This window comes from Rhipicephalus sanguineus, chromosome 7, assembly GCF_013339695.2.
Source record: "Rhipicephalus sanguineus isolate Rsan-2018 chromosome 7, BIME_Rsan_1.4, whole genome shotgun sequence".
Taxonomy (NCBI): domain Eukaryota; kingdom Metazoa; phylum Arthropoda; class Arachnida; order Ixodida; family Ixodidae; genus Rhipicephalus; species Rhipicephalus sanguineus.
Window position 1 is genome coordinate 43236354 of NC_051182.1, and position 20288 is coordinate 43256641.

General features: G+C 50.2%; 1 protein-coding gene across 1 annotated transcript in view; it reads right to left on the bottom strand.

Annotated features, from left to right (window-relative positions):
• The window catches only part of LOC119398654 (alcohol dehydrogenase [acceptor]-like), a 169085-nt gene extending 155191 nt beyond the window's left edge, over positions 1 to 13894 (bottom strand). Inside the window, 4 exon segments of the mRNA XM_049417379.1 lie at positions 11280 to 11423; positions 11637 to 11957; positions 12378 to 12596; positions 13624 to 13894. Coding sequence (XP_049273336.1) covers positions 11280 to 11423; positions 11637 to 11957; positions 12378 to 12596; positions 13624 to 13894 — 955 coding nt within the window.
• Between the last annotated feature and the right edge of the window lie 6394 nt (positions 13895 to 20288).

Below are 20288 nucleotides of genomic sequence, written 5' to 3' on the forward strand. Positions count from 1 at the left end.
TGCCGCTATCTTGGTGGTATAGCTAAAAACTGTTATGACATGCAACTTCTGTTCGAACCACCAGCATGCTGGGAAAAGTGGAAAATGATATTTTTGTCAATTTTCCATCGCAACGCTATGGAATGTTGGGACGCGGCTCTGCGCTTCACCTACCGGTGTGGTTCGTTGCTAGAACATGTTCTTGAGAAACAACGCTTGTTGTACGAAGCGGAGCCTAAGCTCACACCACCGGTAGCGGTAGCTTTAATTATGCAAGGGCTATGCGTCGATGTCCAAAGCCAAGTTCAAATAAGAGAGCCGAAGACATTTGAAGATATCCTATTCGTGTCGTCAAAAGCTGCATTGCCGCAAGAATTACCGCCCTGTAAAACAGAACTGGTTTCTAACTCAGCTGAATTGAACGCACCACATGAACTGAACGCGCATGAGCAGTTAGTTCATGTGTCTAGCTCGTCACCTTGTCTAAAGGGAAAGTTCATACCGCGATAGCAATGGGCATACTGACACACTGTCAGTACCTCAACTGCTGCCGCTGAGAGAACCAGAGGCCTATGAAGAGCCCCAAATGACAGGCTTGAACGATACAGTATACGTCGTGTCCGCTTGCTTGCTCCACGTTCCTGTTAAAGTCAACGACGTGGAAATGAAAGCCCTCTTCCACCGTGGAGCATCTGTGTCGATAATAAACAAGAGGCTCGTGGACGTCAGCAGCCTGCATGCTGGAAGTACTCTGCGCGTTCAGGGATATGATGGGGCTGTGAGTTCTCTTAATGAGTAGGACATCTGTAGTTCTCGAAATTCAAGGCCACAGAATTGCAACCGATGCGTTGGTGCTGGCAGATATCACTTACGAGTTCCTACTATCTCGCCCTGACATAAAGACGTTAAAGATGAACATTTACTGGGACGACAAGGCTTTAATTGAAGGCCACCTAGAAACAAAGGAGGGATAGAGACGCCTCGACGCATAAGACAAATTGACTGTGAGGAAGACACACAGACAAAGTACCCAGAGCTCTCCTGCATAGGAAACTACCCTCCAGCAATACAATTTCATGAGGCTCCTTTCGACCTCACGGACAAAGCAATTGTTCGAAGAAGTCTGTATAATATGTGCCGAAAAAAAGGCAGGGTTGAAATTAGAGTTACAGGCGATGCTTGATGCTGGCATTATAAGACCTTCGGTGTCGCCATTTCCATCTTCATTAACTATTGCTCCGAAAGAAGACGGTAGCTTTCGTCCGTGCACAGATTACAGGGTTCTCAACCAGCAAACTGAATTGATACCATACCCAATGCCTAGGATTGATGATATCATTGACGAGACCGGTGGTTCCCGTTGCTTTTCACGATTGGAACTTTGCAAAGGTTTCTGGCAGATTCCAGTGAAGGAAGACACAAAGAAGTACACGACGTTTATTGCACCGTTTGGCTTATATGAATACAACAGGCTTCCATTCGGGTAGAAGAATTACCCAGCCTGGTTTCAAAAGATTATGAATGAATCCCTGAAGCCGTATTTGGGCATATTCTGCAATGCTCACATCGATGACATAGTTGTTTCTTCGAAGACCAAACAAGAGCATCGGGACCACCTCTCCCTAATTTTGCAAGCTTTGAGTGTTGCAAGTCTTAAAGTGAACTTTAAGAAAAGTGCCTTCTTCCAAGAAAAGGTAGTGTTCCTCGGAAGAGTCTTCGATGGGTCCACGAAAAGCACAAAGCAGGAATTCATTGAGAGAATCTCAAAATTGGTAAAGCCCTGTGACATCCATTCATTGCGTTGTTAATGCGTTTATTGACGGCGGGATTGACGGCGACGATGCACAACGACAGAGCGCAGACTCGCAGACTCACACGAGCACGAGAACGAGGGGCGTGCTCTCCGAGAAGAGGCGAAGAGGGCGACCCACTAGGAGGCGCTCGAGAGGACGACCCATTATTGCGTTCTAATGCTTCTCTACAATTACCCCGGATACGAAAAGGGAGCCGCCTGGTGACGTAACAGCTGGTCGCTATGAGCGGGTCATGGTAGGGCGTGAGGCGCTCCACGTTGAGAATGTCGCATTCTCGACGGCGCATGTCCGAAGATGGTTCAATAAGTTCAATCAGGTAGTTGACCGGGGATGTGAGTTCGACGACACGGTAGGGGCTTTCGTATTTGGGTAGTAGTTTGGAAGACAGGCCAGTTGCAGTGGTAGGAACCGAGAGCCATACGAGAGCTCCAGGGAGGAACGTGGGTGCAGAAGTGTTCGTGGAACTGCGAATGCTCTTCTGCCGCTCTTGGTCCTGCGTAGTAAAGGTAGTGGCAAGCTCGCGAGACTCCTCAGCAAGTCTGGCTTGTGGCAGAAATAGGGGCACACTCAGATCAATCCGGCTTGTATGGAAGGATTGTGTCGATTGTGTGCGACGGGTGCCTGCCGTACAATAAGAAAAAGGGTGCGAAACCAGTGGTGCTTTGAGGGGCAGTATTGTAGTCGTAGGTGACGAAAGGCAGAATCGAATCCCGATTTGTGTGATCGGCGGCGACGTACATCGAGAAAATGTCGCCGAGCGTGCGGTTAAGGCGTTCGGTGAGGCCATTCGTCTACGGGTGGTAAGCAGTAGTTTTGCGGTGAACAACGTTGCACTATTTGAGGATTGCTCCGACGGCATCGACAGGAAGACACGACCTCCATCGCTGAGCAGCTCCTGGGGTGGACCGTGGCGCAGCATGATCCGGTGGAGCAGGAAGGAGGCTACATCGCGCGCTGTAGCCGCTGGGAGGGGGTCAATTTCGGTGTATCGCGTAAGGTGGTCTACAGCGACGATGGCCCAGTGGTTACCAGCCGACGTCAGAGGAAATGGGCCATACAGTTCGATGCCAACGAGCCCAAGCGGCCGGTCAGGGCAAGGTAAAGGTTGTAGACCTGCTGGTGACTGGTGCGTTGAAGTTTTGCGGCGCTGATAATCGATTCAGGAGCGAACGAACTTGTGCACGTAGCGGTACATCCCTCGCCAAAAGTACCGTTGGCGAATGCGGTGGCATGTTTTCGATACCCCAGAGTGCGCACACTGCGGATCAGCGTGAAACGATTCGCATATGTCAGAACGGAGACTGCGGGGTAATACTAGTAGCCACTGGCGGCCGTCGGTGTTGTAATTGCGTCGGTGAAGGAGATCGTCGCGAATAGCGAAATGATGGGCTTGACGACGAAATGCGCGAGTGAATGGTGTTTCCGATGGATCAGTGAGCAAGCCTATCAGTGAATCGATCCACTGATCCTTGCGCTGTTCGGTAGCGATGGTGTGAATGTCGATGGAAGAAACGGCATTGTGAGACATTTTGCTGTGGGTATTGTCGTCAGGCAAGAGGGAGCGCGAGAGTGCGTCGGCGTCAGCATGCTGGCGTCGTTGCGGTACAGAACACGCATGTCGTAGTGCTGTAGGCGAAGTGTCCAGCGGGCGAGGCGGCCTGATGGATCTTTCAATGATGACAACCAGCATAGTGCATAGTGGTCGGTGATGACATCAAATGAGCGACCATACAAATAAGGTCGGAACTTCGTAAGGGCCCAGATGATCGCCAGGCATACCTTTTCGGTGACGGTGTAATTGGTCTCGGTTTTGGTAACCGTACGACTTGCATGTGCCATGATATATTCCGGGAACCCTGCCTTGCGCTGCGCAAGGACAGCGCCAAGGCCAACACCGCTGGCGTCTGTGTGTACCTCTGTAGGGGCCGTAGGGTCGTAGTGGCGTAGTATGGGAGGCGACGTCAACAAACGACGGAGCTTTCCGAACGCGTCGTCACACTCGGACGACCACGAATTTAGGGGTCCGTTACTTCCAAGGAGCTTCGTCAGCGGCGATATGATGGTGACAAAGTTTCGTATAAAGCGTCGAAAGTACGAACATAGTCCTACGAAACTGCGGAGTTCCTTGACTGACGTAGGTTTGGGGAACTCGGTCACCGCCCGAGGCTTGGCTGGAACGGGGAGAATACCGTCCTTGGATACGACGTAACCGAGTATTGTCAGCTGCCGTGCTGAAATCGGCACTTCTTGAGATTCAGTTGCAGACCGGCCTCGCTCAAGCGCGTCAAAACATGCCGCAGGCTTTGAAGATGCGTGGAGAAGTCAGGAGATAAAACCAACGACGTCGTCGAGGTAGTATAAGCATGTGTGCCATTTCAGGTTGCGCAGGAACAGTATCCATCATGCGCTCAAAGGTGGCGGGTGCATTACACAGCCCAACGGCATGACGTTGAATTCGTACAAGCCGTCGGGTGTGACAAAGGCGGTCTTCGGTCGATCGTCATCAGACATAGGTACTTGCCAGTACCCTGAGCGCAAATAAAGAGATGAAAAGAATTCTGCTCCTTGCAAGCTGTCAATCGCGTCGTCTGTTCGCGGCAGTGGATACACGTCCTTGCGCGCGATCTGGTTAAGTCGTCGGTAGTCCACACAGAACCGCACAGAACCGTCCTTCTTCGCGACAAGAACGACAGGAGACGCCCAGGGGCTGTTAGAAGGTGGAATAACATCGCGGCGAAGCATCTCGTTGACTTGCTCGTTGATTACATGGCTTTCTGTGCGAGATACGCGATATGGACGTTGCCGCAGTGGCGGCTGGGTGCCATTGTCGACGCGATGCGTAGCGGCGAACGTGCGGCCGAGAGAAGTTTGAGCGACATCGAACGAACATCGAAATTCTTCCAACAGGCCCAGAAGCTGGGAACGCTGTACTGGCGTAAGGTTGTCAGCAATGGAGGAACAAATACATCAGCGGGTGATGAACCAGACGTGGAAACAGCACCGAGCGTACTGGAACTGTGGCAGTGCATTTCATCTGGTTCGTCCATAACTTGTGCGTCTTCGAGGGGTTCCACGCTACCGAGACATTGCACCAATGTGACACTGTACGGGGATGGATTGACAACAAAAATAGAGGCGCTGCCCTGAGTGACTTCCACGGTCGCGAAAGGCACCAGCAAGCCTTTCCTCGTGCGAACACGGTGAGATGGCGAGAGGAGTGCAACGGAGTCGGAGAGACTTGCGCAGTAGACTGACACCGCCGTTGACGAGATTTCAGGCACCTTGGAGTCGTCTTTGACATGTACATTGCCCGCAGCCGATGGATTGTGTGCCGGCGTCCAATCAGAGAACGGTGAGAGCTCTGTTTCGGCTGGTGCACAATGGATGACGGTGTGGTGGAGGGATAGAAAATCACATCCTAGGATGACGTCGTGAGATCAGGTAGGAATTATGATCAATTCAACGGCGTACAGAGCGTCCTGAATAATGACGCGGGCGGTGCACACCGCTGTAGGGTGAATAATTTGGGCGCTGGCTGTACGGAGGGAGAGACCGGAAAGTGGCGTCGTCACTTTTCGCAGTAATGAGCTAAGTTTGGCGTCCATGACCGGATACGGCGGCTCTAGTGTCTATAAGGGCAGATGCACGAACACCATCCAAAAACACGTCTATCACGTTCGATGGGCTTCGCTGAGAGCTTTCGCAGTTCTATAGCGTCGCAGCCCTTGCCTCGTGGACTGCGACGACTAGTTTTCCTGATCACGTGAGACCGGACGCGGCCGCATCGGCGACAGTGAGCGACGTCGTGGAGACGGCGACCGGCGGGTAGATGTTGCGGGGCGGGACGTCGGTGATATAGGCGGCGCTTGGTCATAATAAGGTCGGCTTGATTGGCTGGGGAGGGCTGATGCGACCCGAGGCGGCTCCATGCGATTGCAGTAGCGTGCGACGTGACCGGCGCAACCACACGTGAAGCAGATGGGGTGGTTGTCGGAAGTGCGCCAGCGGTTCGCTGGTCCCATCCATGTCGCAGAGCGGGATGGACGAGACGGCTGCTGATATGAGGGCATTGTGGACAGGGGTCGGAACCTGGGGACGACGTCGACGTATGTAGGCGGCACAGCCGCGTCGAAGGCCTGGGGTCCGACGACGGCTTTGGCGTAACTTCGCGGTGCAGCCAGAGGAATCGCTGGGGGCGGCCTGGCTACAGCTTGCGCGTAGCTTAGTGGCGCATGCACTGGAGGCGGTTGGTGGTATTCAGGAATGACCTCTGCGAGTTCCTGCTGAATCGCTCGGCGTAGAGGAGGCAGAACGGTAGTTGGCGGCTGGTCAACATGCTGCGGTGGAGCGAAAGCCAGTTGAGAGACCTGGCGGGCAATTTCCTCACGCACGAACGACTTGATTTCGGTGAGCAAGGTGGAGTGGTCGGAAATGGCCGACAAGCCCACGAGATCAGCATCGCGTGATGGCGGTCGACGGGTCATCAAGCGCTGGCGGCGCAGCTCCTCGTAGCTTTGGCAGATTGTGATGACCTCTGCCACTGTGCGAGGGTTTTTGGCCCGCAGCATGAAGAAGGCATCGTCGTCGATGCCTTTCATAACATTCCTGATTCTGTCAGACTCCGTCATGCTCGCGTCGGCATTTTTGCTCAAGTCAAGGATGTCTTCAGTGTAGCTCGTGAACAATTCATCGGCCTGTTGTGCCAGTTCACGTAACCGCTGTTCGGCTTGCAGCTTACGGACGGCAGGGCGGCCAAACACCTCGACGATGGTGGTCTTGAAATCGGACGACGTCGGGAAATCGGGTGCATGGTTGTTGTACCACTTGCCTGCCACACCCGCGAGGTAGAAAACCACGTTGCTCAGCTTGCCTGCTTCGTCCCATTTATTGGGACACTCACCCTTTCGTAATTCGTGAGCCAGTCCTCCACGTCGGTTCCATCCGCGCCGGTGAAGAGAGGAGGGTCGCGGATGCGGGGACACCGGGACAAGCGGTCGGAGCAGGAGGCGGCGTTTGGAGAGCGGCGTCTTGCGGCATGGTAGATGGCATGGTACGGGATCGCAGCTCCAGGGGCACCGAATGGAGACCGAAGTTGCGGTGACGGCACAGCACATTCCACTAGTTTGTTAAGGCGTTTATTGACGGCGACGATGCACAACGACACAGCGCAGACTCGCAGACTCTCACGAGCACGAGCAGGAGGGGCGTGCTCTCCGAGAAGAGGCGAAGAGGGCGACCCACTAGGGGGCGCTCGAGAGGATGACCCATTAGAGCGTTCCAATGCTTCTCTACAGCGTGTTTTTCTGGGTATGGCCGGGCACTTTCGGTACTTCAATAAAGACTATGCTATTAAAACGAGATGTCCCACACGCTTGACCCAGAAAGGTATACCGTTCCAATGGGATGGCGACTGTGAAAGGGCTTACTCTGACCTTGTGAAGCTGATATCGTCGGACCCTATCCTACGGATACCAGACTTTTCCTTGCCGTTTGTGCTGAATACAGATGCCTCACATTACGCGACCGGAGCAGTCCTGTACCAGAAGCTACCAGACTTGAATAACTAAAAAAACGCCAGGCCTGCGCTGAAACCGCAGCACAGTCACAGCGAAAGCTGGAAGAGCGGTGTTTCTAGAGCCCGTTAAGCTCTCTTGGGGCTACAATACAAGTACACTAGAAAGGTACCCACTACGCCACAAATCAAAATTTTTGTGAAGTTGGGAAGCACCCACTAAGCCATTATTCGTCATTCTATGGAGAAGCGAGGCACCACACGTCTGTAAGGCATTATGTGCACTTTGTTGACGTGACGACTGACGACGATGAAGAATTATGGCTCAGCCCTTTGTAATGGGTTAAAATCTTTAAACGGCCCACCAGTTATGTAATTTGCATTGGGTGAGGCCCGGTCGCCATTTCCCTCTCCCGTCATGCTGTATACGTTGACGTGGAAGAGAGACGGGGGGGGGGGCGAAGAACTTTATTGAGACCCCGAGGTAATGGATCATGCGCTTATGGGCTTCCTTGGCAACCAATACAAGTGCACTTGTGAGGAACCCACTACGCTATAAATCATTGTAATCTTACTGAGACCCAGAGGAAGTGGATCATGCGCTTATGGGCTTCCTTGGCAACCAATACAAGTGCACTTGCGAGGAACCCACTACGCTATAAATAATTGTAATTTTTTAGAAGTAGGGCAGCAGGCACTGTGCCATTTTTCGTCATTCTACAGAGAGCGTTGGTACCTGCTAAACGCATGTAAGGGATTATGCGCACTTTGTTGATTCTGCGCCTGATGACGATGAACAATTATGGCAGAGCCCTTTTGTAATGGGTTGGAAGCATTCAACAACCTACTCGTTGCGCAATTCGCAATTGTTTGACGCCTGGTTACAGAATTCGCGTTGTGCGACGCTTGGTGCTTATTTTACTCTTCTACCACGCTATATTGCATATGCTAATGTGGTTCCTTCCCGACATGAAGTCTGTATAGGACCTTTTTGCAAAGCAGTTTTAAGCACCGGCATGGCTCAGAGGTTGAATACTGGGCTCCCACGCAGAGGGCCCAGGTTCGAACCTCGTTCCATGCTGGAATTGTTTCTTATTTAGTTTTTTTTCTTATTTCGAGCGATACTGGTTACGGACACCGGCGGCGGCGACGGCAGCGGCGGCGGCGGCGGCGGACAACTACGGCGCCAAAAACGGCCGGCGAAATGATCTCATAACAGCTTTCGCTGTAAAACATTATGTAGCAGGGTGTTACAGCTATACACTGAAGCCGGCTGAAGTGAACTACTCGACCACAGAAAAGGAAGCGCTGGCCGTATTGAAAGCTGTGCAGTATTTTCGAACGTACCGAGAGGGTGCAACATTTAACCTCTTTGCAGACCACCAAGCATTGACTCACCTACTCGGTATGACACCACCAAAAGGCCGCATCGCTAGATGGGTGAATTATCTGCAACAGTGTGGCCCGTATCCCTTATGGCCCGTATTCTTAACTTATGACTTAAGTAACCGATCGGCACTTAACGCGTTTCACAGACCAATCTTGTACTTAAGTGAAACTTAAATCGCCACTTAAGTACCGGAAAGTAAAGTACAGCTACTGGCTACCTTAAGTGCTACTTTAGCTGTTTTTTCGTCAAACAACATGGCCGACCACTACGGCTGTGTCGCCTACTTCACCGATTATGCTGGCCGTGTGGAAGAAATTACACAGGATGAAGCATATCGTTACGCGCCGCCGTTACGCCAAGTTCTCAGGGATCGGCACAATCCCATCGAGGTGTATAACGACGCGGGATTCCTGTCGCAATCGCTTTTCCAGGCTGGTGGTGCTACACCTGTTACAAATGCTGCCGCTGGGCATAAAGGACAACGACTGCGGTCAATCGGTTCCGCCACTGCATGCTGATGACATACGTGAAATATATTTGAGAGCTGAGGTTGTTTTGCTTGCGTCATCAAACAGTTTTAGCCAGGCGTCCGCAGCAGCTTGGCAGACGCGGGCTTTGATGGCAGCTCGCGTCCGTAGAGCTGCTGCGGTCGCCCAACCACATACATTGGCAGCTTGCATCTGCAGAACAGCTGTGGACGCCCGAATAAACTGTGTAATAGAGCAAGTGAAAGACCTCACCTGTTATTTTTTTAATTATTGGTTCCTTTCACATGAAAACACTCCCGTTATTAAGAAAGAAGGGAACGCTCGCGGGCGCTCTGAAAATAAAAGAAGTTAGAAAAGAACGCCAAACGCTGAAAAGCAGAAAAAGAATCCAAGGAGCGAAACGCACGTATGGTCACAAAAGAACCGCTCGTATTGCATGCGATATCTCGGCACAGTAAACAAACTTGTAGACGACAAAATAAGCGCGAGTTGTGATGACCACTTTATAGCGACGGCCGCTGAGTGGCGGCTGCTTGTTGTGTCTAGCCGAAGGCTTAACACCGACAAAACCGACAAAAGCGAGAAATAATTTATTCCACATGTTACGAAAAGTACCTTTATAAAGACTAGAAAATTTACGGGCAGTGTTCCGCGAAAGTTACAGTAATTTATTGGTGCTTTATTTAATGAAACAAGTGTGAAAACTTTTGTAGCCTCGTTCCCAGGAGCCATACTTACCAAGAAAAGTGGTACTTTCATAAGCGCTCCTTAAGTGTGGTTTTTGAAACTTTCCCCGCACTTAACTCAAACTTATACTTTCCTCATACTTTCATAAGTGTAACTTATCGCGCAACTTTCACTGGTTTTCTGATCAAACAAAATGGCTGACTATTCTGTCTCGCCCACTTCGTGCATTTTGCTGGCCGGGTGGAGGAAATTATACAGGATCAAGCGTATCGCTACGCGCCGCCGTTACGGCCAGTTCTCAGGGATCGGCAGAATCCTATAGAGGCATACAACGACGCGGAATTCCTGTCACGGTAGCGCTTTTCCAAGCGAGCAGTGATACGCCTGCTGGAAATGCTGCCGCTGCACCCAAAGGACAACGAACGTGGTCACCCCGTGCCGCCACTGCTCCAGCTGCTCATCACGCTGCGATTCTACGGCGCCGGAACCTTTCAAGTTGTTACCGGTGACCTTGTTAATGTGTCTCAGGCAAGCGTGTCACGCATCAACGCACGCATATCAAGAATGATAGCCGACGCGTTGTTCCCGCAAATTGTGAGGTTGCCCAACGCCAGTGAAGCAGCCATGGTAATGGAGGAATTTTATGCCATGGCGCGTTTCCCTGGTGTGAGCGGCTGCATAGACTGCACTCATGTGCCCATGAAAAATCCCGGTGGAGAAGACGCGGAGGTCTTTCGGAATCGTAAGGGCTACTTCTCAATCAATGTCCAGTTCTGTTTATGGCTCTCCCGTTGACGTAAATTAGGGAAATACTCGAATGATTATCATGTTTATAAAAGTAGCAGTGCGACGTTGTATGCATAACATAAATTTGTACCAATTTTCCCGAGCATTATATCTATTTGAGAGTGAAAAAAGATTGCTTCCTATTGCAGGCAATCACAGGGCCTCAGCTTCAATTTTTTGATTTGGTGGCCAGCTGGCCGGGTTCAGCTCACGACAGCCGGATATTTGACAATAGTTCGGCGAGAGTACAGTATGAGAGAGGGACTGTGCCTGGCATCCTACTTGGCGACAAGGGGTATCCCTGCAGATCCTACCTGATGACCCCATTTAGGGACACAGTGAAGAAAGACAGCCCTAAGCACAGGTGAAGTCAAGTTGGAGCAATCGTGAAGCAATGCTATTGTGTATACAAATGCCTAAAATGCTAAAAAAATGATTTGTTTAGGTACAACAAGTCTCTCTCACAGACTCGCTGCAGTGTCGAGAGGGCGTTTGGAGTGTGGAAGCGAAGGTTTCCATGCCTCGACATGACACTTCAGATAAAAACATAATCAGTTCCCATAAGCATAACAGCTTGTGCCGCACTGCACAACTTCGCCACCTCCTGAGAGAACGCGTCCCACCTCCACCACAAAGCCAGGTCACATATGACAGCAGTTCACCGGCTACCATCTCATCTGCTCCGCCACCACCAGCAGCCCAGCCACTTGTGCCAGACACAGCAGGCGGATTCAGGATGAGGGAGCGCATAGTCGCGCAGTATTTCACTTAAACGAAATGAAACATAACAGGGATGTGACTTTATTCATACTGTTTTTTAATAATGTCTAGCTGAAGCTTTAGCATTTGTGCCTTGGCCTTCTGATTCTCAATTTTGGACCGAAAAAGCTCCATTGTCTCACTGTGTTGCGCTCTTTTTTGTTTGTGTTCGATCCGCATGAACTTCAACCTCAATAAATGCTCTCGTTTCTTTTGCTCGCGGTCCTCTTTGATGGCATCCAGGCGGGCACCCAGTTCGATTGAGACAGCCGTTTGCCTCTGGCTGCCGCTGCTTGAAGTGCATTTCGTGCCAGCTGGCAGAGCGGCGCTGGCAGTTGCAGCTGAAGCGGCTCCGGAAGTTGTGGATGCTCCAGCTGCAGCCTCTGATAAGCTTGCACCACCGCCATAGCACGGTTTGCTCATTGCAGCATCCTGTACTTGGCCATCGGGACGTGAATGAATTGGTGATGACTCTTCCAGCGGACTGCTAGGTTCTCCCCATGAATAGGAGTCTGTTGCCCCGTCGTACATGTCTTGACAACCTGCAGAAACAGTTCATATGGTCACACTGCTTGCAGATTCCTGCATAGCTACACCAAAGGTGTCGCATACTGTTCTGAACACCATGCTGTGTATGTACTCTACAGGCATGTAGTACCTAAAGTGCCTATTGTAACCATTTTATTTTTTAAAATGTCACGTGGTGCAATCTACCTATATCTTCAACGTTTGATGTCGCTTTGTTCATTCGTCACATTGAGATGCTCAATTACATGAGCCAGTAGAGGGTGGCAGCACCGAAGCCTGAAAAACACACCGTTCAGAAAACAGCTAAAATACTGGACTCTGAAAATGCGTACGTGACAGTTGCAGCGTAATAAACGAAACACATTTGTGTTACAAAAAAGTGAACTTAACAGACCTAAAACATGGGCAATGACAAAAACAGGAAGGAGCCATACCACCGAACTCTTCCAGAAGCGTGCCTTGGGTCTGCGACAGCAGTGCAGCGACAGAAGGTGTGCACAGCTGGTTCGAGGACTGCGATCCCCCGGGCATAGCATCATGCCGGCTGCGGTCGCTGTCGCAGGGGTTGGGCAGACGAACAGCCATGGGTGAAGCGATGTCTTCTACGCGCTGCAGCTCGTCGGTTATTTCGCTTGACGGTGGTGTTCCGCCACCTGAAATGCAAAAAATCAAAGAAACGAATTGAGTGAGACTTCAAAAGAAAGTTTTTTTAAATGCGAAGCATTTCTTAGCGAACTTCGGCGACTTTGAGCGTATCTATCTATCTATCTATCTATCTATCTATCTATCTATCTATCTATCTATCTATCTATCTATCTATCTATCTATCTATCTATCTATCTATCTATCTATCTATCTATCTATCTAGCCGCCTGCGACTTTGCACTCTCAGGGCCGTGTCGTTAATGGGATTTATACCAAAATTGGTATGGCATAACATGACTGTATGGCAAACATGAATGACTGGTCATATCATGAAAATCATGACTAACTTGTTATGAAAACCATGATTTACACGCCATGGCCATAGTGCTCCTGAGGCCGTTTTCTTAACTTGATATATTCAAAAATTGCTACGATGAGACATTTCTCTATGACCAACACAAATGACAGGTGGTAATATTTAAATCATAACCTCCATGTCATGTAGAACATGTCATGTGGAACATGTGAATGATGACATGCATATTGTATACAGCATTATTTGCTTCTTGCTGACTGCTTCCCATTACATCGATTCCCACATTGCATGGGAGCTGCCGGTTTTTTTCAAGCACAGCATAATGAGCAAATGTTAAACGAACGCACAAGACGCACGAAAGGAATGTGCAAACGCAGCGATGCATATAGTGCTCAGCGGATTTACTACCGCAACTTGCACTCTTCCTTGTACCTAGCACAAGTGTAAGAAAACGCAACCATAATTGCAGACGCTGTGACAAAAGTAAGGAGCGCGAGCGCTGCCTATTTTCGCGAGTTCAGCCGAGGCCGGACTTCAGACACGCGCTGGCGTTCCTTCTGATTACCTAAAGACAATGAATGCTACCTAAAGAGAAGGAGTGCGTCTCTAAAGTCTAGCTGCGCTTCAAGTCATCGCGGTAAATTTCCGAACTCTGCACAATGCCCTGATGCAGGATATGTCACTTGTAATATCGTAATATCAATCAGACCAATGCTTACCTGTCGCAAACCATTCCCGCATGTCTTCAGCGTTCGTCCTTCGCCACTTGTCTTTCATGTTTTCCCAACATTTCTTAAGCTGGGTCCATTTGCGTGGCGTGACGTTGTGGCGGCTGTTAAACTCATCTTCAATCTTTTTCCAGGAGTCGCGCTTCCGACTCGCGGACGCCGCGTCGGTCCTCTTGTTTTCGACGACGCTGCGGTGGCGTGAGAGCAGGTCCAACAAAACAGCGCGTTCTTCCTCAGAAAAGTTGATTTTTTTCTTCTCCATCGTGAAGACAAATAAAAAATATTGCACACACACACACCGTGAAGAAATGCTTAACGCCCCTGAAGCACAGCGAAACTGTAAGCCACCGTACGTAGCGAACACAACATAACTGTTGCGACGGGGAGAGGTAACAGCTGACAGCGGGGCGGGGGGGGGGGGGGGATCGGAGATCTCTGTTCGTTCCGCGTTCGTTCTGGTGGTGTTACGTCACAAAAGTGGGCGGTCCGCAGCTCTCTTCCGCCGAGAGGAAGAGGACAGCCAATCGTCAAGCGGTGAGCGGCGAGCTTTCCGGAAGTAGACGCGCATCGTTTGTCCTCGGCAAAGGGAGCGAATATTTCAAAACGAAGTGTTTCTCGCCTTCTAATAAATACACTTGTTATAGGAAAAGATATTGTTTTTCTTTTCAAGCTCAAGCAGTTTCTGAAACAGCAATAGCTTTGAGTGCTGGTATTTATTGGTGTTAGTTTTTCTAACGTGCTTGCTACAAAAAGTCGCGCACGCGAAAACGAAAAGAGAAAAGTAGCGGTTGGCGCAGTTTTTCAAAATGTTTGGCTTGGCTCCCGGGTGTCGGATCGTCAAAGGGAGCTTCTGCTGGCTTTTATAAAAGAGCACCCACAGATAGCTACGCCGTCGCGCCCGCTGGGGCCGTCGTTCACAAGTGAGGACCGGGACGACACGTGGCAAGAGCTGGTAGCGCTTTTGAACTAAGAGGTCCCTGCGCGTAAGACCACAGCCCAGTGGCAGGCCCGTTCATTTCGTTTGCACTGTTTGTTTCGAGAACCGAAAGCGACGCCGCACTCGCTCATGGCTTCAAACGCATCTCGCACCTCCAACCGCAAGAGAAGCACACGTCGCAAGCGCCATTTTCTGAAAATCAGCTGTTGCGGCAGCCGCAACCACCGCATCATGCCGCGCGAAGCCGTTTGTTCGCTCGAGAGAACGCGTGCGAACGGCCTCGCGATCCGTTCGTTTGTAGCAGACGACATGCTCGTTATGACGCGGTATGACGTCACCAAAAAATAAAAGATCAAGCAAAAAAGAAAAATGGCTACGCCCCTCAGAGACATGGTTTTTTCCGGCTTCGGCTAATCGCGTACGCCGCCAGAAATGGTGCAGAATGAACGGCGCAGAACAGAGATCTCCATGACCCTACTGGTTATGACGCGATATGAAGTCGCCAAAAAATAAAAGATCAAGCAAAAAAAACGAAATGGCGACACCCCCCGCCTTGAGTGGCATCTCCCGCTTCAGCCAATCAGCGCGCTTGTTCTTCCCCAGGAGAACGAACAAGCGGAACGAACAGATCTCCGATCGCCCCCTGGGGTATCACTGGGCTATAACTGGGGGTCACTATAGGTCATGGTGGCCAGATAAGTCCGAAAAAAAGCGCAAAAATATAAATACCTGTTTTCTTTACTCAGCACTGTGTGCATGTTATCACTGAACCTTCTCTTTCCACATTATTTGGATGCAAAAGTTAATAATTTGCAAATAAATAGATCGTACACGTCAATAATTGACGTAGCCTCAACACCATGCGACATACTTGTCCCGAAAAGTGCTACTTCGGAAAGTAATACTTAAGTGTCGTTCAAGAAACACTTTTTTGAAACTTTCCTTATACTTGCACTGTTCTTACACTTACTGTACCTCCACTTAAGTATCGTTTGTGAATACGGCCCACAGTCGTGCCACATCGTCCAGGTCCTCTACTCACTGATGCGGATGCGCTGTCCAGGCTTCTCATACCAACCGCAGTTGACAATCCTCTACAAACTAATCACACAAAGCTCTGGGAAGGTACCGAAGAAATGAAATTCAATAATAGAAAATATCAGGTGCCACCAACAATGATTTCCAAGACCCTGCATCTTTACCACAACACTCCCGAATCAGGCGGACATGACGGTTTTTGGCGCACGTACGGCAAAATACTAAAAACATTTAAGTGGCCAGGTATGAAAAAAAGCACAGCATATCCACGTGGTGAATGATGATGAATGGGGCGAAGCGAACTCGCGCTGCAGCACGGCGATGGCATTGGCGCGAGCGTGGTCCTTCTTGATGGAAAATATTGTGACTAGATTGAGAACCACAATCTGTTGCGCACACCGCAACTATGGCCGAAACTGTTATCAAAAAAGTCCCGCTGGAAGCGCGCGTCGGCGCCTTCGGGCAGAGCCCGACTGATGCGTTTTGCAGCCACTTCACGTGCTCGCACAGCCTCGGGCTCTGCCAACCGGTACGAGCGCTTTCTCGCCGCTTCACGGTCCTTCACATTTCGAAGATCCGATTCGCGCCGCAGCCGTGCAGCTTCGGCCTCGCGGGCTCGAACGGCGGGGTCTTCGCGCCGCAACCTTGCAGCTTGTCGAGCAGCTTCGGCCTCGCGGTCTCGAACGGCGGAATCTGTTTCGCGGCGTCGACGTGCTTCGGCCTCGCGGGCTCTCACCTCAGGATGCTGTCTGCGAGCGAGCGCTGCCGCCGCCTTCCGTGCCATCCGTTCCGCAGCCTTGTCTTACATCCGGCGACTCCGAGCTAAAGAGAAAGCGCGCCATGAGGAAGCCTCATGGCACGTTAGTTCTGAAATGTTGTCTTCGGGTGTCGTTGAAAACACGAGACGTAGTAAAGAAGAAAGAACGCCACACAGGCGAACACGCAAAGAGAGTGTCGCTCGTCAACGTCGTCTTCTTCTTCTACAGCATACCAGAACGCGCGCAGTAAAGAACAAAGAATGCCACACAGGCGAACACGCACGAGAGTCTCACTCGTCAACGTCATCTTCTTCTTCTACTGCATAACAGAAAGCGCGCTTTTCACGAGCTAGAGATGGCTACTACAACGCTACAAACAAACGGAGGATGGAGAGACCCACGGCATAAGGAGCTTCGCCCCTAAAATGACATCAGGACCTATATCAGTACATGCCACCAGTGCCAAACGAACAAAGTCAAATACAAGAAGCCCACGGACGTTATGATACCAAAAGATCGCTCCAGTGTCCCATCCGACGTTGTTCACTTGGACTTCGCAAAGCTCAAAAAGAAAGGGAAAGGGGTCAGGATGACGCAAGCTTTCCTGCTCGCTGTCGATGAGTGCCCGAGAATGGTTACGGTCAGGGCAGGAAAGGAAGACGCCAACAGCATCATGGCTCTACTGAAGGCAGAATGTTTTCGGAATACGAAGATATTAGTTTGCGACAATGGTCCGGCTTTCCGTAGCACAAAGCTTTCCAAATGGGCGAACGACCACGGAGTGACAATCAAGTTTTGCGCACCATACCACCCAGCTGCTAATGGCCTCGCTGAGCGTGCAATACGAGACGTCAAGCAGTACATGAAAATGTACCCGAACTTTCCTGGTGGTTGGAAATGCTGCCTCGAAGCCGCTGTGAGACATCACAACCGTTCTTGCACTAGTCGTCTTGGATGCAGTGCTCTTTTTGCCGCTTCAGGGACTGTACCGGTGCTTCCAGCAGACCGCGAACTGGGCTTTCTTGAAAACCTGGTGCTTTTTGAGAAAAAGAAAACGGAGAAACAGCAAGAGGCCTACAAAAAGAAAATGAAGAAAAACTTCGACAGTTGATCGAGCAGTGACATACGAGACATACAACCTGGAGACTTCGTCCTGGTTCTAAAAGGTATGAGAAATTCAAATGATAAGTTTTGTGGGCCCTTTCAAGTCATCAAGACGGCTTCCCAACGGACAATCTTGAAGACCATCTGGTACCTGGGAGTCTCTGGGCTGGGCACACAGAATGCGCCTCCATCAGTAATAGTTTTAAATATTACACCAGGAGGTGTGAACAATGACGTCCGAGATGAGTGTAGCAGTCTGTGCCTGAAGCATCAACGCGCAGGCATCAGGAAGAAGAAGAAGAAGAGAGGTCGAGAAGAGGGATAATAAATGGCGGAACACATTCGTCTCTCTCTAGCTCAATGTCTGAGTAATTTACCTTAGAGGAACGCTACATAAATTAATAAGTCATTGTGTAAATATGTATATATAACAACGTGTGTCACATCTTCATATGATAGTCGAGGACTTGTACGGAAGATTCACGCGATTTCCCAATCTTCTCCGAGCCAGCTCCTAAATCAGCATTCACTTCGTGGATATGGCGTGATTCTTTTTTTCTCAGCCACAACGCTCCCATATGGGAGCCTTGTCAAAGCATACCTTTAAATCTTCATCTTTTACCGCGTACATAGATTTAGGTGCGGGTTAAAGAAGCCCAAGTGGTCGAAATTTCTGGAGCTCTGCACTACGGCGTATCTCATATTCATATCGTGGTTTTGGGACGTTAAACGCCAGATATTCATCATTATCATCATCATCAGCCTGTCTATGCCCCCTGCAGGACAAAGGCCTCTCCCATGGTCCGCCAATAAACCCGGTCCTGTGCTTTCTACTTCAACGTTATACGTACAAACTTCTTAATCTCATCTACCCCCCTAATTATCTGCCTCCCCCTCACGCGATATTGTTATTGTTACCTTAATCGGCGTTGTATTTTATTTCAATATGTTTGTCCCCGACCAGACGGGATTCCGTCAGACTGTTGACTCACAATTTTCCCAGTATTATGCAGGTCACAAGGATCACCTGTTAGCGTGATACTGCACCCTTTGTGGGTCCCGATCAAAGAAATGTCTTTTGCCGTTCAGCTCCGCACACTCGAAGGCTGTGAAAAGAGGCAGTGCAGTGTCCGCCATGAGGAATGTCTTATTCCGCTTCTGCGCACACAGGGCGCAGCCTAGTTTCTCAAACCAAATGCTGACGCTGTTTGCCGCGGGATTCCCACGGCAACGGCTTGTGTTATTGGTTGAAGTGCTACTGATGGAGGTGCAGGGGCGTCGTACTGAGGAAAAAAGAGAGCCGAATCGAAATGTAGCAGTCATCCCCTACACAAACACGGGTTGTCACTTCCGATCAAGGAGGCTGGTAGACGTGCTGGTGTCCGTGTGGTGTCTTCAGCACCCTTGAAGCGGCGTGGCATGTGCCGCCATGTGCATGAAAGGGGGGGGGGGCGAACAGAGCGAGCTGTTCGAGAAAACACGCCAAGCCCTTCGTCGAGCGCGCAACATGTGTCGTATATGAAAGCCCGTTTTCGTGCGGCAGGGTGTACGTGGAACAGACTGGGCGATGCAACAACGAGAGGCTTCGGGAACACGCCAATTCATGAAAGACTTGGTGTCGGTAGTAATCTAGGCACTCATTGTGCCAGGCATGGGTGCACCACAGTCTGTCTGACGTCACCCTCCTAAAACGCTATCGTCAGAGGCGCGGGCGGGAGATATTCGAAGCCTTTGCTATCCACCAAAGAGGCGAGCGATGTGTAACAGTTCCGTCGCTTGATCTGTTCGAAAAAGAAATCCGCTATTTGACGTCGCGCACGTGACTAAAGATTCTAACCTAATCTTTTTTTCATCACTTCGTGTATCTATATATTTTCAACAAAACTATCAGTTGGCAGTCAGCGCCCGTTCTCGGGTCACCTTCCGTCGTCCTGCCTTCGCGCTGTTTTTTCAACCTTTGCATATTGAAATGTACCAATGCTAGCAAATGCGTGGCTGTCGTTGTCACTCGGAGACGCAACGAGCTTGCAGCCTTAAAAATAAGCGAAACAGCAACGGCGGTCTAGTGGATGTAGTGCCGGACTGCCGACCAGCAGGTCGCGGGATCGAATCTCGGGCGCGGCAGCCGCGTTTTCAGTTGAGGCGAAAATGCCGGAGCCCGTGTGCTTAGATTTAGGTGCACGTTAAAGAACTCCAGATGGTAGAAATTTCTGGAGCCCTCCAAAGCGGCGTTTCTCAAAAGCGTATCATGTTTTTGGGACGTTAAACTCTAAGATATTTTAATAATAAATGTAAGCGATACATAGGGCAGGCTGATGAAGAGCCACCGCAGCGAAGTTCGTGCGGTCATACCAATAAGACGACCGAGTTTTAATACATGCGCGCTCCTTATAACTAGCTATACCGGGGCACGGTATCGTTGGACCCTGCCGTAAGCAGATATATTCGGTCGTCAACTGTATAATTACGACTGACTAAATGCGAAGCATATGACACCTGGCAGTGGCCCCTTCTAAGAATGTGTAGGTGTCGGTGCACCCAGTAGTTGTCTGCCGAAATGGTAAAGTGCCGATGAAAAACCACATTGTAGAGGCAATCTCAGGTCAAACTTCGTATATTTTTATTTGCGGCCTTATGCACTGCTGTTGGTGCGGGACCGCATCTTGATTAATCGGGAGCCTTGCGTTTGAGGAACAATCCGCACGACAGGTGCACGTCAACCTACAAAAAGAAACATTAACAGGGCATACTTAGTAATGTTCTCGCAAAATTCTAATCCCCTGACAGGCTTCTGTTACCACACGCAAACATCCCATAAT